The following is a 17,727-nucleotide window of genomic DNA, read 5'->3' as shown; positions in this document are numbered from 1 at the left end:
CTTGCCATGATCTGGCTTCCAGTAGGCCATCTACATCCATCTTCACCTTCACTTCTAGGCCAAGTGGATCTGTCACTTCACAAAGCGTGAGGCCTTTGGGCCAGTCTGCCCAGTCACCACCACTCTATCCTTCCTGGAACATTGAACCCCCTCCTTCCCATTTGCTCAAATCCCCAGTTCATTCTCCAAGACTTTCATCAGTTTTATCTCTTCTGCAAAATTTTCTCTTAACAAACAGGGCACAGGGGGTGTTAAGCCACGGCCAGTTCAAGTCCTGACTGTTCTGCTTATCATCCAACTCCCTTCTGGTGTGCTGGGAAAGCAGCAGAAGATGACTCGAGGGCTTGGGCCGATGCAACCCATGTAGTCAAGCCAGATGGAGATCCTGGCTCCTCATTTAGGCCTGGCCCATCCTCATTCACTGTGGTTGTTTGGAAAGTAAACCAACAAACGGAAGATCTCTCTCCATCTCTGTCATTCTACTTTTCAAATTAAAATTTAGAAAAAATTTTTAAAAGTCTCTGACATTTATAAAAGTAACACATATGAACAAGTGAAATTACACATGGACTTTAAAAAATGATTCACCTACCCCCAGCTTAAGAAATCTGGCCCCGCCCCTTCCCCACATAGACATGATCAGGCTAATCCCCTGTCTATTGGCCTGGCATGTGCCCTTTCACAGCCATCTCTGTGTTCAAACCCAAAGGAAGATTCATCAATCACACATGCCCAGGAATTACTAGCAGAACACGGAGCACCCAGCCATTGTCAGGCTATTGGCGGATGTAATTCATTTGGTAAGAATGGGCTAAGGGCAAGGAGTTGGCTTCCCTCTGCCCCAAATAGCATGTCCTTTGGTGGGCAGATTTTGGGGAGATGGAGATAAGGCCCTTCACCATGTAGGCAAGCTTGGACAACTTGCCTGAGAAGTAGGGAAGGGAGACTATTTTCCCTGGGGCTGGAGGGGCAGGTTCAGGAGGCGGCTGGTCTGAACTGGACTGGAAAAAGTGGAAGGCAGGGTGTGTACAGTGGCTGTGTGGGCTGTGTGCAAGCTGCCCTTCTGGGACCCAAGCTGATTCTGCACAGAATGGCTGGGCTTGAGGGTTCCCGTCTCAGTACTCACCGTCAGCGAGTCACCCAGGGCGGCCACCACTTTGATGTGTGCTGGGTGGAGTTCATGGACTAGGGGAGAGGACAAATGGTTGGGTTGGGGATCGAGAGAGATCTGCCTCTTCTTCGAGGATAAACTTCCCAGGGTCTGTGACTGCCCTAGTCTCGTGGAGCTCCAGGGCACTCACTGGCAGCATAAGGCTTTAGCAGTTTCGCCTCTTGCATTCATTTGGAGCAACTGATGCACCGAAGGGAACAGGATCATGGCTGCTCACCGAGTGGACCAGGAAAGCTCCAACTGCCCCCTGACTAGCACCACACTGAGCAAAGAAGCCACCAATGAAACCGCAAGGCCGCAGGAAGTGTGACTCTCAGCAGGGGGGCCTCCCAGGATCTCGGTCTACATTGCATGGGGAATCAGCGAAGCATGCTCAAAGCTCCAGTGTGTATGTGATGTGCAGGGTTGGCATGTGTGTGTGTGTGTGTTTCTCCCACCTGACGTTTCCCAAGGCCCCTTGCTGCAGGAGATGGCATTTTTACTCACCCGAGCTGGGATCACTCTTGGAAGGACGCCACGTTGTACACTGCAGGTCACTGCCCCAGTTCTAAAGCAATGAAAGGAAAGACAGTGCCAACACTCACTGTGCTGAAGAGGAGTGTCCACCCAGGAACTGGCTAAGAAGCTTCACAGGAGGCTAGAGATACAGGGGGCCATGCGAGGGCAAGGCTATAGGTGGTAAATGAGCCGAGAAAGGACTTAGGAAGAAATGCATGTCTGACTGCCCCCAGGCACAGTGCATGTACACAGGGCATACTCTCTCAGCCTGTCCTGCCTCAGCTTACCCACACCCTTGAATGGAGCCAGCAGCTTCCCCAAGGTACAGGAAATACACAAAGTCATATAACACGTGATTTTTCTTAGGAACCACAGATTCAGATGCCTCATACAAGAGCATAGTGGCAGCACTGTGTAGCAGCAAAGCTAACTGACATATGCTAGTTACATCACAAGAGCAATCATTAAGTCATTTTCAAGAAAATGTGAAGCTTTCTCTGTTGCAAAGCTTATGTTTTGTATGATTTTTAGCATGTTGAACTTAAGAGCTGATTCCTCACATGAGTACAAGCCAAAGCTTGCCAGCATGCATTCTTCAAGTCACCTTTCTTTGTAATATAGGGTCTATTTTCAGCTGGGAAGCAGAGGATACCAAAATGACTAGTCCTAGAAAGCTGGTAAGAAGGAGATCTCTAGAAGTCCTAAGTATCTACGTGCTGAGTGCCCCCACAGCGCCACCAACTCCTGGTGCCCAGCTTTGAAGGGCCCCTCCTCTGTCCATCAAAAAGGGAGATGTCAAGTCTCGTTACTGTCTCCCTTCTGGGGCTGGTGCTGTGGCATAGTAAGCTAAGCCACTGCCTACAATACTGATATCCCACAAGGACACCGGTTCAAGTCCCAGCAGCTTCATTTCTTATCTAACTCCCTCCCAGTGCACCTGGGAAAGCAGCAGATGGCGGCTCCAGTCCTTGGACCCTGCCCCCATGTGGGAGACCCACATGAAGTGCCTGGCTTTGCCATGGTTCAGCCTGATCAATTGTGGCCAGTTGGAGAGTGAATCAGTGGATGGAAGATTCTCTCTCTTTCCCCCTCTCTAACTCTGTCATTCCAATAAATACAAATTAATTTTTTTTTTAATAAAAGAAAGCTCCCTACATGAGGGAGCACCAGCAAAACATCCCTTAGCTAAGTGAAGCACTGGCTTCATCTGGAGGAATATGGTTTACTCAGAGCGATCTCTTCTTTCTGCTTGGAAGTTTATCAGAAATCCAGAATATGCCTGTGTGCTGAGGCAAGTTCTAGGGTGGAAATGCAATTTTAAAAAGCATCCATCCATCTGCAAATGACATAGCAAGCCAGAGACAAGCTTGTTCTGAATGAACAGACATGGATTGCAATTAGGCATGCTCATCTGTCCCAGGGGAAATCCACCTGCTACATCCTCAACCGGGACACCAGAGCTTGTAGACTGCAGTCTGGGGCGAGGCCCAGGACTCTGCATTTTGATTGCTGACCTTGCTATTTAGGCAGAAAGCTATTAAAATACACACTCTTCTAGCCCTGGGCTTTAATAACTCCCCCACCAGCAGAAGCAAAGATTCATAGCCCAAGAGGGCAGGCACAGACACACTCTGCATACCATTGTCAGCAGCCTCTGCTCACTTAGAATGCAAGTTGGTCAGCAGCTCAACCAGCACAAACTTCCCACTGGGTTGACATGAACTTGAGAGAACCCAAAGTGGCTAGAGACCTACAGCCACACAGTTTCCATTGCTCAGGATAAGCCTAGCACCCCACAGGTCCCCAAGAATTCCACAGAGATCTCAGCTCCCTGGTTAGCTTACCAAAGCTCTTGGCATTAGGCCAGACCCACCATGGGGGTGAAGCTGAAAGTGGTGACTGAGTCTCTTAGCCTGATCTGGCCCAGGTCTGTCCTTCTAGGCTTAACATGGTCCATGTTAACATGGTCCCCTGCTGGCCAACTTTGGAGCAGCAGTCCTTGGCTGTGGGTGGTCAAGGCTCAGAGCTAGAATGACAGACTTGAACTCAACAATATCTGGGAACGCCCAGGGACAAGTGTCAGCTTCCTGTTGGGCCTGGCCCCTAGGACCAAGGGTCCCTGGAAGTTGATGGCACCTCAAGAACTACTGCTGCCCCAACGCCCCAAGCTGCCTGGAAAAAATAAGCTGCCCCATCTGAACAGCGCAAAGGTCAGAGGGAACTGGCCCCCAGGCACTTCCTCCGGCTGGCTGGTGGCTGATGTCAGATAAGCAACAGAATGTGATACAACCGGCCTGGGAGTGCCCATCATGCCTGGAATGTCAGAAGGGAGCGGCACGCTGAAGCTAACGCCCCCTGGCGGCTGGCGATGGTGTGTTTCAGTGAGACAGCCCAGTGCCGGGCGTTACCTCAATGGCAGGCTTGCTGGTGGGGTACGTGTAGTCGCTGTTCTGGAAGGTTCTCAGGAAGGGCTGGTTCTGAGGGAGAAGAGAAACCACACACAGAGGTGAGCAGGCAGCACGGAGGATGGCTCGGAAAGATCAGAGTGAGCAAGTAAGCGCTCTGGCTTCATCTTCTCCACTGAAATAAAAGGATCTGTATAAACAGCCCTCGGTCACCACAGGGCTTTACATAACAGCTTGGCAGCGGATTAAAAGGGATTCCGTACATTTTTCTAGTCTGGGCTCTGTGCTGTGGTTTCCCCCCTTAGCAACGGCATCCCTAATCCGCAGACTCACATGTTTTCTTTCCCTTGTAATTTCTCTGACAAGGGATGCATATTTCAGCATTTTTCCCCGAGAACTGTTACAATTCACAGCATAGTCTAATATCTGTTATGTTCCTTCTGTCCCCATTGGACTGGGCATAATATCCCCTTCACTTTGCCTTCCTGTGTGTTTTCTTGTGAAAGCAAGACTCGCCTATCTACTGCACAATCAGGGTCTGTACAAGCCTGGTCAGGATTCTATGTCCATCCAAACCTGGGTGAGGAGTTCATAGAAAAAGGAAGCAGGAAGTAGACGAGGAAAGCAAATGACTGAGAAACTGTAAAAACAAGAATGAGTAAGTCATGGATCCACAAATATTACTCGGGCCTCAGGGCTGGGACACTTCTCACCAAACGTGCTCATGGTGCCGAAAAGCCCTAGTCGGAAAACTTGGGAAAAGGGACAAAGAAGGGAAAACTGCAGTTGGAAAAGAGGTCTTTAAAGATTCGTTCTGAACCAACACTGTGGTGTAGCAAGTTAACCCACTGTCCGTGATGCCAGTATTTCCTGCGGGTGTTGGCTCACATCCCAGATGCTCCATTTCTGATCCAGCTCCCTGCTAATGCGCCTGAGAAAGCAGTGGAACTTGGCCCAAGAACTTGGGTCCCTGCTACCCATGCAGGAGACCCACAAGAATCTCCTGGTTTTAGCCTGACACAGCCCCAGCTACTGCAACCATTGGGGAAGTGAACCAACAGAAGGAAGCTCTTTTTCTGCATTTGAAATAAGTTAATTTTTAAAGATCAAGTCCAGAGGTTGAAAAGTGACTACAGAGCCTCGTCAGGAGATGCTTCACTTGTGTTTCTTTCTCTTGGCCCACTGGAGGCCCAGGGAGGAGGACCCACCCACTCTCAGGAGGGGCACACTCTCTCCAGCTCTGGCCACGACCACTTCCTCTGGCCTCATACCTGACCCAGCACACGCACTCACGGTGCTGCCTGACACTGTAGACATCTGACCTTGCAATCCCCCAAAGCCCCATTACACAGACTGACCCAGGGGAAGGCCAACTTTCAGGTTAGAGAGTGAATAGGAAACAAAGAGTTGGGGCCAGCCTGACCTGGCAGGCCACCTGCATGGTCCAGTCCTACACCCAGCCAGGTGATAGAGCAGAGGACAGTCTCTTGTGTAAAGCTCCTGGTCCTTCGTCCCATGTCCCAGGGGACATCCTTGGACAGGAAGTGTGCTTTGCACTGTCTGCAACTGCATGACACAGCAAAGGCCAGAACGCCCACCAGCATCACTAAGTGGACTGACTCCAGTAACAGTGGCTTGGCAGGGAATCCACTGAGGGCACGCTGCGAGCAGCCTGCTGGTGACCCACTTGCCCATGATGAGCAGCCCCTGCAGGCACTCCAGCTGCTAGGCTCACAGCCTGTAGGCACAGGGGCCAGACCCAAGAGCAGGGCTGCCTCCTCCAAGAGCTGGGAATGGTGATGGCTGGGATCTAGGGGACATGTGTGGTCCCCAAAGGCGAGGCAGTCATGATTTCCTGCCCTTGCCCTTCACCCCCCCATAGGAGCCCTGAGTGGGCTTTAGGGCTGTGGGGGCTGCAGCTAGTCCCAGAGTGACATGCGCAGGAGGTTGTGGTGGACAAGGACTATTCTGATGCTTTAGGGAGTAGTGTTCACCAAGTCTATTGGGCCATATCTGAGCACAGAACCTTTGAGTGTGGGAGGGAGTGCTGGGGGAGGGAGAGGGAAGGGCAGAGCTCTGGGGTCAGAGTCAAGGCAACCCTGGACTGGAGTGTGGCAGAGAGTGAGCCGGGGCAGAGATAGAACAGGCCCCAGGCAGACAGCTAGGGTGCTCAGGCTTCAATTTTATCAACCGCTGAACTTCTGCAGAAGTGAGAGTGGCTTAAAGGTTTATAGTCAAACAGGTCTCACACTACAGGAACTGGATCCAGTCCGACTGGTTCTCCAGGGCTGGGTTTGGGGCACCCACAAAGCCAGCCCCAAAGTGAAGCAGCTGAGGGAACTTGTGCTGCCCAGGCCCTGCTTAGCAGGCAGAACCCCGACAGGGCCATGATGCGCGAGTCAGTATCGTGGGGAATCCGTGGCAGCTGCACCACGAACAGGCAAACCCCCAGCAGAGTGTTGGGGGAGGAGCAGGGCTGTGCTGGCTGCACCAAGCCAGAGGGCATAGTCACCAACTTGAAGGGGGTGCCGCAGCTCCCAAGGGGAAGCAGTTCCCAGAGCCAGGGGCTGGCAGGCAGTGAGGAGGTGGCAGTAGGAAAGAGGCAGACGTACCAGCACCCCTTGGCGTGCCCACGCCTGCTTGCTATCCTACCCTATTCCCAGCGAGCTGGTTCTTTACCCACACTGATGGCACAGCCTGTTCACAGAGAGCCACCTGGTAGCTTGATGATGCCACCCAGAGAGGGAGGCGTGCAAGAAGCCAGTTACTACAAGCAAGAGATGGCAGCAGTTGGATGCCAAAGCCCTCCTGCGGAGATCCCTGGGCTGCGGGGTGGGGGCGGGAGGAGGAGGAGGACTCAGTTTCTGCAGAGGATGGGCGGGGGACCAGGCGACCTTTCACACACACAGACTGGAGGACTGAGTCGCTGAGCTATGGGAGTGGTGGGTACAGCAGGTGGTGGCCTCTGGAAGAGTCCTGTCCCCTGTGGTGCCAGACACTTCCTGCTCTCCACAACACTGACAAACAGGGAAGTGTGACAGACTGCTGGAAGATAGTACCTAGTACCTGCTTGGCTCAGAAACTCCTTTTTTTTTTTTTTTTTTTTTTTTTTTGCTCAACTCAAATGAGGTGATGGGCTCAGGGTAGGATGAAATTTGAAAACTCTGAGCCTTCGGAAGGTGACAGCGTCACCCCTGTCCAACTGTTTAAGTCATAATTGAAGCCCCAGAACATGAATAAGGAAGAAACCGAACAGCCTTCTGCCCTTCTTCCTGATACATAAGATGCAACTGTCCCTGTCTCCTCATCCCGCTTCCCTCTCTCTTTCACGGATTCTCTGAGCAGCATGAGACAGGCCACAGGGCGTGGACACAGGAAACCCCAGACACATGGGCATCATAGGACATGAACTGGGTTTCCTCACTCCGGAGACAAACACCCCCATGCCAGCTTAAGGGACCAAGGCTGTCCGAGAGTGACCTGCAGCTCCTTGTATTGGCATGCAAAATGACATACCTACCTTCTACCATGATAGGAAGTGAAAGGTGGATGCTCAATCTGAGACGTGTCCACCTACTTCCAGAAAAATCCATGACTATTCCTAGGCTTTATTCAAATGTACCCCTCCAGTCACTATTAAACATTACACACAGTTGAGAGACCGCTCCGCCCCAGGCAGGCTCCACGTGGTGAGTGTGCATCCTGTAACCTTGACCTTCTCCATAGAACACTCGCTGCTTGCTATTTCCTATGCTCTGACTCACCCCTAAAATCCTCCTTGAAGCAAAGTCAAGGAACCGGACACTGGGCAGCCCTCACCGTCCGATGCTGACATATTCAACCTGCCTTTTGAGAAGCCTTACACCATGTGGGGCATCCAAGGAGAAAGCTATTTTAAGGGTTGGAGTTGGAACAAGAAGAAATGAAGGCGTTGCTTGAGAGAACGAAGAATCCAGAGCAAATAAATCTACCAGGAAATCCTGGAAATGGAGAAACCTCAAAGGTGGCAGGGCAGAGGGTGGGAGAGGACAGAGGGAGAAAGAGCCAGGCTGAGGCGCGAGTGCTGGAGAACGGCTGCGAGAAGGGAAAGGGGGTCATTAAAAGAGATGAAATGGGAAAAAAGCTGAAAACAAAACAAAACAAAAAAATCAGGATGGCTGGGTGGCCACAACCCCAAGGAGCAGGAGGCTAAATTGGACAAATAACTTCAGAGAGGTCAAAAAGGAGCAAAAGCTGAAGGGCTGAACTGATCTTCCAGAAGCTTCAGCCAGCTGCCCTGGAGTTGGGGAGGGATTGGGCAGAGCGTCCGCCCCAGCTGGGAGGGAAGAGGCATTGTGGTCCCCACTAGTGGAAGATCACTTGTGGCTGTCAGTCACTTGTGCACTTGAGATCCATGGAGCGCTGTGAACTTGCATCCCTTGGCTAGGCAGCATAGCCCAGCAGCCTGACTGGGCCTGCGTTGGGATGGGGCGGGGTCTCCTTTCTCTGTGATCTGTCAGTCACCCCTGTCTGTGGGCAGGTGGCAGCAGCTGGCTAACAGATGGGCCCTTGGGAAACAGACCTTATGGTTGCTCAGCAGCAGCTCCTGGGCTGCATGTTCACCAAGTGCAGGGGGCTAGACCTGCCCTCCTCTGTGCCTGCTTGACTCCATGGGGCTCTGCCCAGGAGGGAAAAGCTGGACCCACTGTGGTGTGAAGTTTTGCTGAGTAGTGGGGGGAGTCAGCCCTGGGGCAGAAAGGGCAGAAGCCACCCTTAAGACCCACAGTGCCAGGGCTGTGTCTGGACCAGTGCCCAGGCTTCAAGCCAGTGCTTAATCAGGAGCTGTTGGGAGAAAGAGCAAGTGAATGATGGCTGTGTGCTGCACGTCTGTGAGTTTGGAGGAGAACTTTTGTGGCTGATCTTCATACTTTATAGCCATGTGGGTTATTTTTTAAAATGTTGAAATACCTATAGTTTGGTTGCTAAGCACTGCTTGGGGTCCCCAAATGCCCCTACCATCCAAGTCACTTGGCTCCTCTCCTTACCTCCTGGGCACACAGGATTCAGCCAGCACCCTCTGGACAGCACCTGACCCTTCTGCCCTGGAGGCAGCCATGCTGCTATCCTCCCTCCCCATCACTCTTCCCTGCTGGTGAGGCTCTCCTGGTGAGGCTGATGGCATGCAAGGCCTGGGCTCCAGACCAGGGTGGGGAGGGCAGCAATGGGGAACGTGGGCAGCAGTGGAAAGTGTGGGCCCCGGCACGGTGCCCACTCCCGGATCCCCAGCAGACGCACGGGGGAGCTGCAGGCCCATCCCCATAACAGCTAGGCTGGGAGAGTAGGAGACAGTGGTGTGACCCCACCCTGGGGCCTTCTGCTTTTATCAGCACCGAGGGCTCCCTGCCCTTGGCCTTATTTGGTGAAAAAGGCAAAAGACAGGCCCTGGAAATGAGAACTGAAGGCAATGGAAACGTGAACCTGCCCCCACCCAGAAGCCTGAAATCAAGTTTAACAACCACTTGCATATTCCTCCTTAAAAGGAGCGGGACTGCTCACTCCCGCCCGCCTGTTGGCTCTCCCAGGCCTGTCTTCTGGCCCCCAGCACACAGCTCCAGGATATCCCCTTTGCCTCTCCTGGTTGGAAACTCCCAAACCTGAGCTGCAGCTCCACAGGGCGCCTGAGCCTGCCTGGCCCTCACCAAGCCCTGTAGCCTACAGTCTGCATGAGCCCCCTGCCTCACGCCAACCACCCCCCCACCCCCTATCCCCTTCTTCCTACTTCCAGAGAAACAACTGCTCTGCACTCATCCATCCTGTCTATTCTCATCATTTCCCCTGCCCGCCATGCCCTCCAGCTGTTCGTCTCTCACCTCCAGCTTTGCCCCATTCCCAGTCTAGAGGTCAGAGGAGGTGGCAGCCAAGGGTCTCATGCCAGGGCCAATCTGAGCTCTGGTTTCAGAGAGGGGCAAGGCCAGCCCTCCCTAGTTACCTGAGTGGGGCAGGCGAGAGCAAGGTTCGCTGACAGGTCCAGGATGTCTGTTTTCCCTCCTAGTGGCTCCAGCTGATCAGAGAAGGAAAGAGACAGACAGGTGCACTTGCTGAACTTGGCAGCAAGGAGCCGTTGCTGGCAGCCTGCTGCAGTGGGAAAAAGCTCACCCCAACTCAGGGTCATGGGATCTGGCCTCCTCTGCTGGCTCGACCAGCTGCTGGCAGTGGGCTACTGGGTGATGTGGCAGCCTGGCCTGGGGAAACACTAAAGCAGAGTGGGGTTCTTATAACGCTTGCCAGCACCGAGGAGAGGGCGTAGCCGTGGCCAAGCCATGCAGCCTCTTTGGGACCCCAATCTCAAGTGAATGGGTTTCTACTGAAGTGTCCAGCCTGAACCCAGGCCCGAGGGCCAGGTTCAACAATCCAAGGACTTGGGGTTCTGCTGTCCCCTGGAGCCCAAGGGAGCTGGGGACAACTTGCTCATCTCACCATGTTACGCCAGAGGGACCTGGAGAGCCACGAGTGGAACTTCTGATTTGGGTGGATACAGTCGGGTGCAAAGAAGGACCTGTCCAGGCTCCCGTTCTGGAAGAGATCCCAGACTCCCTCAGGCACCTGCTGGTAGAGGCCAGCTCCTGGGGCTGACCACACCACCCCTCCTCCTCCTCAGGAATGCCCCAGGTTGCACTAGGAGTAGAGCACTCCTGCTGGTCAATGATCGTGGGTAACCTCAGGCCCCTCTCCTTTCTGTTCCACAACTCCCCCCAGTCAGCTTAAAAGCACGAAGTGCTGCAGGTGCTTGTGGGCCTGCTTATCCACAGCCTCAGCACTATGGGTATGGGGTGCCGGGCCTCAGAGGGAGTCGGATCGGTGGGCTGGGAAAAGCCACTGATGGACCCCAAGCAACATCTTGCAGTGCTGGTGGGGTGCAGAGTGCCCTACCCTGGGCAGGCCCTGGGCAAAGCTGGATCCGACCAGGGTGACTTCACATGACCAGCTCTTCTGCCCTGGGGTAATAAGGGGGCACAGAGTTGCCCTCCTTCCAGCCTCCCTCGTTAGGCCAGGCCCTTGGCATGGGCACCTGGGTCCACAGGCCAGCAGTGCCCAGCAGAGGACACGGCAGAGTGGAAGGAGGTGTTCCCTCTGTCCTCCCTTATAGCTGCAGGACCTCACGTGGGACAGCAAATGAACGCACTGAAATCGGGAAACACAGCAAGCGGGACCCAGACCTCCTCCTCCTCCCCTGCCTCATGCCCGCCCCTGCGGCGTCCACATGGCCATCTTTGGCCAGCCTCGTGAGTGTGCTGAGGATAAAGACTTGGTGCTTCTGTCCTGTGGGACCCTGGCACGGGGCCCAGTGCGTACCTGCAGGACAGGAAGCCGGACATCGTGGAACAAGGGCTGCAGCACTACGGTGAAGTCCTCCCGCGTATCGTAACGGCCTGACTCCACCAGCTCCCGCATGCCGCTCTGGGGACACAGGCACGGGGCTTTGAGCATGGGCCTAGGGCTTCACACTGCTCAAAGGGTCAAGGCAGGAAGTCACACAGCCTGCCTGAGGGGGTAGACAGGAGGGCGGGACTTGGGGATGCCAGGAGTGGGAGGTAGTTCAGCTGCCAGGGTACAGGTGGGGGAAAAGTGGTGTCCTGGGGCATCCAGGGCCACCAGCCAGGAGATGGGGCTAAATTTCCAAGGGCAGCCTAGCCAGCATCCCTGATTATTCTGCCGCTGGCTGAGACACCTGCTCCGGGGCCAGAGAAGCAGCACAGGGCAGGTGGTGTCTCCACTGAGGCGTATCTGTGTGCCTGCTCTGGGGCTGGGGGGATGGTGGCTGTGGGCGGGGTGGAGGGCATCTTACCTGGTAGGCTTGTGCCAGGGCCTCCAACCGGGTCAGCTCATAGGAGTTCTCCCGTGGGCTCAGGACACAGTTACACAAGGCGCTGCATGGAGAGGGCAGCAGGCATGGACCCAGGGTGAAATTCTGATCAGGTTCCGGCTACAGGGGAGCAGGCCAGCCCACTCGAGTCTTGGCTTCAGAAACCCTGTACACCCAAGGTGCACGCAGGGGCAGTTTTTGTCTGGACTCAAGTGACAGAGACCCTCCCATGAAACTGAGGACTCTGGATAGCAGGTGCTGGGACCTGCCACAGATTATGCTGACCAAATGACACATCAGACAATGAGGCGAGGAACCAGCAATCAGCAGGCGGCCTCAGCTGCACCAGAGCTGGTTATTCAGAGGCCCATGGCCTCGGTCACCTTGGACCCACAGCAGGGCCCCCTGAATTCCCCTGCAGTCTTTCGAGGGATCATTTCACACATGGGGCATGTACTGAGTGTTAGGAGGGCTCAGACCAGCACCCAGTGCACAGCTCATTCTGAGAGATTTGTGAAATACATCAAGGTACATGGAAAGTTTGCTGAATAACAAGACACACGGTCCTGGGCCTGCCACCCAGTTGCTGCCACAAAATGTTCCCACTTTGAACTTCCTCACAAACCTGTCCCCCTTTTTGGAAGGTCAGTGGACCCAGGGTCTTTTCCTCACTTCCTGCTATAATTTGATCACATACAGATCAGGAAAGCTCTTCAAAGAGCTTGTGGGGAAATGCAGTTCAAAGAGGAGTCTGCTTTAACACACATAATTTTTTTTTCTAGGCTCTTTTCCACTAACTTTTTGAAGACTCCCTCATTCATCCCTGCGTGCTGCTGCTTTAAATGGCCAAGACAACACCGTCTTTAGGACTCTAGCCCCTGTATTTTCTCAGGAGCCTAGAGGAGCTTGTTTGCTTTCTTTTTCAAAGGAAATTTGCTCTCATCGATTTGAAAGAGTATGAGAGATACAAGATCTTAGGCCACTCTCCAGATGACCTGGTCATTTGGAGCTGGGCCAGGTCAAAACCAGGAGCCTGAGATACAACCCAGGTTTCCCACGTGGATTGACAGGGACCCCAAGTAGTTGAACCAATATCTGTTCTCTTCCACAGTGTTCATTAGCAAGCAGCTGGATCAGGAAGTTGAGTCAAACTCAACCCAAGCACTCCAATGTGGGGCGTGAATGTCTCAAGTTGTACTTTAAATTGCTGTGCCAAACACCTGACCCAGCTGGTACCTTGAAGGTGGGGAAGACTTGGGGTGGGAGGAGGGTGACGGGAGCAAGGCCCTGACTCCCCAGAAGAGAATGGTCATGACACAGTCTCCTCTTTATAAAGTTGGACACACACACAGACCAGCCTGCTGCAATGCTGTCTCCAATTTACCTGGCAAGCTTCACTGGGCACGTGTCAAGATTCCCCAGGAACACTTGTCGGATGACACTTGGGCTCATGAAGTCCACAAGGTTGACAAAGGCCCTGGGCACCTAAGGGCAAAGCTAGAGATGAAGGAGGCTCCGGGGGCTCCTGAAAAACTGGGAATGGGTCAGAGGGTCCTTCAGAACTCCTGCCTGGGTGGCCCCACAAGTGGCATTTCGGGAAGCCTCTTACAGGATGATGCAGAAGAGCTCAGAGGCCATGAGGCTCACAACTCCAGGGTGAAGGGGGATGCCACCGACACGGGCTACAGGGTAAGTGGCACTTTCTGGAGGCAGACGATAAATGCTAGGTCAGCTCTGGGTCATGTCAGGATCCCAGCTCATCGGCCTCACCTGTGGTGAGCTCCATCCAGTTCCCTCCAGCCTCATTCACCCAACCCTGCTGGATGGGTAGGCAAGGGCACACATCTGTCCAGTAGGGCATATGAGGGTCAGGACACTCTTCTGGGTCACCTGTCCTTGCACCAGATTTATTGTAGGTGCACCCTGTGGTTCAGTACAGAGTCCCCAGTCTGGGAGCTCCCTGGCAGCTGCCACCAAGAGGATGAATAGACATCCTCTAGGGCTGATTCCAAATGGAAAGATGCTTCTTTGGGGATGAGCCCCAGTCTCTGCAGAGGGAAGGAGACCATGCCCTTGGCCTTTCCCTTGAGGGGTGGGGGTATCCATCACTCTTCCCCACAATCCACCTCCATTGCCCATCAGACCCACCTACCTCACTGTGGAGGACATCCAAGGCATCACGCAAGTGTTCAATAAAGTTGGTTGCAGAATACAAGTTCTGCAAGAATGGAAAAGAGGAGCTGGGTGAGGAGAGCAGGCAGTGGGGACAGCTTTCCTACCAGCTGCAGCCCTGAGGACTCATCCTCCCTCTGGCCTCCAGTGGTGACAATTCCTGGAGGCACAGTCTGAGATGAACAGTCAACCACTGGCTAAACCCGGGACCTTCAGACAGAGCAGGTCAAAAGGAGAGAGAGAAGGCTGCTTCTGACTGCTTGGAATCTACAGGTTTTGTTTCTGAATTCTTAGGGGTTATGTGAGACAGGACTAGAATCACCGTGTTCTGCTACCTGCTATCTCGCCATCTCGGATGTGAAGATGGTACCGGGAACCTGATGGGTAAGGAGTAAGCAATGTGAAAGCAAGTGGGTGATAGTGGGGTACGTGTCTGTGTGCAGACATAGTTGGTGAAGTCGGATAACCAGCACTGGCTCTCAGCCCTGCTCGCAGGAAGGCTCTGAAAGGCCCACTGGTCAAAGTCAGGAGCATCGAGCAGGCCCCTTACCGAATCTGTGCAGTAGTCACACAAGTCGCTGCCTCCGATCTGCACCGTGATGACCTTCCAGTCTTCTTGGAAGTTTATTCTCTATGTGGAGGGAGAGACACGCTTGAGGATTTCCAAGAAACAGAAATGCCACTGCCATGCAAATCCACTCAACCCTCCATGGCCTCCCAGCCCATCGAGAGAACAGAATTGGAAGGAATGTTAAAGGTTTATTTATAGACCACAGACTCTCCGCGCTGGGAGGGACTTTCAAGGTCATGGAAACCAGCAGCCCATTTCTCCCTACTCCCATCATCTTCTCCACTGGCCCTTGGAAAGGGGCTGTCCCAGCACTGCAGGGGTGCCTGTACTGACGGGGCTCTCATTGCTGGTCATGATGGCCACTCCATGTAGAGATGGTCATACTGGCTTAGACAACCCACATTTATAAAACCATCTGCCTGACTCACATGGTCGGTTTTCATCCTCTGAATGAGAGCCTGCACTTGGCTCACCAGATCCCTAAGAAAGAGAGAAAAAAATCAGCCTGGGTGAGCGAGAATGCCCATAGTCTTCCTCCTCCAGGGCCTGGACTAGCAGCTTCTGCAGCCTCACCCCTACTGCATGAGCTGGCAGAGACCTGGAGGCCTGCAGCCAAGGAGCCACTTGCCCCACCTGAAGTTAATGAACAGCTGATTGAAAAGCCAAAGTGGCGCCTCTACTGTTCCCCAGCCACAGTCCCAGGCCCTGCTGTCCACAGTCTCTTCTCTAGGACTCCACAAGTAAGATGCCTTTCAGGATTCCAAGTGAAGGAACCACTCGCTTCTTTTCAAAGACAAGTAGAGAGCCTGAAATCTGTGCAAGTTTTAGCCTGCTTTCTCTTTTCACCCCAGCTGTCGGGAAGCTCAAAGTTTGATGCTCAAACACACTTGCCCTGAAGTCACTCACATGGACACAGCCATTTCCTCCTTGGCGGTCCTCCATGGTTGTGCTTTTTCTCCCTTACCTAGATGCTATTTTTCGTAAGCTTGTTTGCATACTTCCTTCAGAAAGAGGAAAGGCTGGGGAATAGCCGGCCTTCTCTGCATGCCTGGGATAATTCATGGAAAGCATAGTGCCAGCACCCAAGCTCTCTGCTTATTCAGGGCCTTGCAATGGCCCTGGATGAGATAGGGCCACAGTATGGTGACCCCCCCCCCCCATACCCAGATAGGAGGTGGGGTCAGTTGTTCCAAGCTATGTCTGCTGCCAGGAAATGTGTTATCTCAGAGGCTGGGCTGGGCAGGAGATCATGCCCAGAAAGGATGGGTGTGATGGGGGAGGCAGAGGCTCAGGTAGTGGGACCAGGAGCTGCATGGAACAGGTGCACATTCCACTGGGAAGCCACCTGGGGAAACCACATAGTTCCGGCTCATTTCTTGCCAGCTCCCCCATGGAGCTAGGTAGGAGCAGAGCAGGTTTCCCCAGAGACATCTAAGACTTGACATCCTGTCTTGTCTACCCACTCACCTGGCACCCACCGATCTTCCGGGGCATTGCTACATGTGGGGCTCTGGGAAACAGATCCCTCTAGCACCTTTATAGTCAGTTTTTAGAGTAGGATGAGGGCCTGGAACAATAGCTCAGCGGCTAAACCCTTGCCTTGCATGCACCAGGATCCCATATGGGCACAAGTTTGTGTCCTGGCTACTCTACTTCCCTTCCAGCTACCTGCTGTGGCCTGGGAAAGCAGAAGTGCACAGTCCAAAACCTTGGAACCCTGCACCCATGTGGGAGATCCAGAAGAAGCTCCTGGCTTCTAGCTTTGGATAAGCTCAGCTCTGGCCATTGCAGCTACTTGGGGAGTGAACCATAAGATGGAAGATCTTTCTTTCACTCCTCTCTGTAAATCTGCCTTTCCAATGAGAAATAAATCTTGAAAAAGAAAAAAGGGTTGGATGAAGGTGGCCAGCTGGTGCAGTTATGAGACTAGGTTGCCTAGGAGAGCCAGGTTCAGAGTGAGGCACTCACTGTGAGGGCCTGTCCTTCTCACTCCTGTTACAGCCTCAGGCATGGGGAGGGACAGCAGGGGGAGGGAGAGGGCGGCGGGAGCCTCTCAGGTTCCTGATGCAGCAAGGGAATGGTCCGTGCTGCATGTGCACACATGCACACACACAGTTCAGCACTGTGAGATCCATGAGGACTTCATACCCCCTTCCCTCTACCCCACAGGCCCATCCCCCAGTGTCGTACCCTGCCTTGGCTCCAGGGACAGCCTGGTTGAGGAAAGCATTGGTGGTACTGGCATCACCAGTGCCCACAGCGTAGCCGACGAGACCACTGTTGAACTGTCGGAGAATGTCTGGAAGAAGAGGAGGAAGGGAACACAGAGAGATCAGGCCGAGGTCAGGTAGGACATCTCCAGCGCCACGGGGCCTGGGTGCCCATACAGCCTGGGGAGAAGCGGGTGTGTGCTCGAATTGCTGACTTCAGTGTTCTGAGGACAATGTAGGCCAGAGTGTCAGGAGCCTCTCACTCAAATCTTTTCCTGAGGCTGGTGCTGTGGCACAAAGTGCTAAGTTGCTGCCCACAATACCTGCATCCCACATCAGAGTACAGGTTTGAGCCCCTGTTGCTCTACTACCCATCCAGCTGTCTGCTGTGAGCCTGGACCGTAAGAAAATGGTCCAGCTACTTGGGACCCTGCCACCCACATGGGAGTCCCAGAGTTCCAGGCTCCTGGCTTCTGTCTTAGCTGAGGTCTGGCTCTTATGTCCATTTCAGGAGTGAATCCACAGATAGAAGCCCGCTCTCTCAGCTCCCCTGGCCTGCTCATCACTCTACCTTTCAAATCAATGTATAAACAACATATATAATTCTCATTGAAGGGTCACCATCCAATTTATCTCTGCACCCTTCCAGGCTAGTTGGAAACACCCAAGGTTCAGGCTATTTGGTTACCAGCCCTATGTTACCCCACAAACAGGAGGTAAGGCAGGGCTTCAGCTTGGGTCTGCAGGTTTCAAATCCAGCATTTGGAGTATCATCTTAGGCTGCCTGTGCATGGCCTCTGGTTCTAGCCTGCAGGTGGTTGGGAAGATTCCTTTGCTACCTTGGAGGTGCTCTCAGA

The 17,727-nt window shown here is 53.5% G+C and overlaps 1 protein-coding gene across 1 annotated transcript in view; it reads right to left on the bottom strand.

The window, feature by feature from the left end:
- Window positions 1–17,727, bottom strand: part of LOC121166264 (phospholipase B1, membrane-associated-like) — a 100,696-nt gene that overhangs the window by 16,829 nt on the left and 66,140 nt on the right. Inside the window, exons 35-46 of the mRNA XM_040995369.1 lie at window positions 16,851–16,959; window positions 15,089–15,140; window positions 14,640–14,720; window positions 14,070–14,135; window positions 13,302–13,402; window positions 11,900–11,981; window positions 11,407–11,511; window positions 10,531–10,626; window positions 10,043–10,114; window positions 4,078–4,146; window positions 1,658–1,718; window positions 1,127–1,185 (exon numbers count right to left, since the gene is read on the bottom strand). Of these exons, the coding sequence (XP_040851303.1) occupies window positions 1,127–1,185; window positions 1,658–1,718; window positions 4,078–4,146; window positions 10,043–10,114; window positions 10,531–10,626; window positions 11,407–11,511; window positions 11,900–11,981; window positions 13,302–13,402; window positions 14,070–14,135; window positions 14,640–14,720; window positions 15,089–15,140; window positions 16,851–16,959 (953 nt within the window). The remainder of the gene's footprint in view (window positions 1–1,126; window positions 1,186–1,657; window positions 1,719–4,077; window positions 4,147–10,042; window positions 10,115–10,530; window positions 10,627–11,406; window positions 11,512–11,899; window positions 11,982–13,301; window positions 13,403–14,069; window positions 14,136–14,639; window positions 14,721–15,088; window positions 15,141–16,850; window positions 16,960–17,727) is intronic.

The sequence above is a fragment of the Ochotona curzoniae genome, unplaced genomic scaffold, assembly GCF_017591425.1.
Source record: "Ochotona curzoniae isolate NIBS_2020 unplaced genomic scaffold, NIBS_Ocur_1.0 patch106, whole genome shotgun sequence".
Taxonomy (NCBI): domain Eukaryota; kingdom Metazoa; phylum Chordata; class Mammalia; order Lagomorpha; family Ochotonidae; genus Ochotona; species Ochotona curzoniae.
Note: the sequence above shows the minus strand (reverse complement) of the source record. Positions and strands in the feature narration are given on the sequence as shown.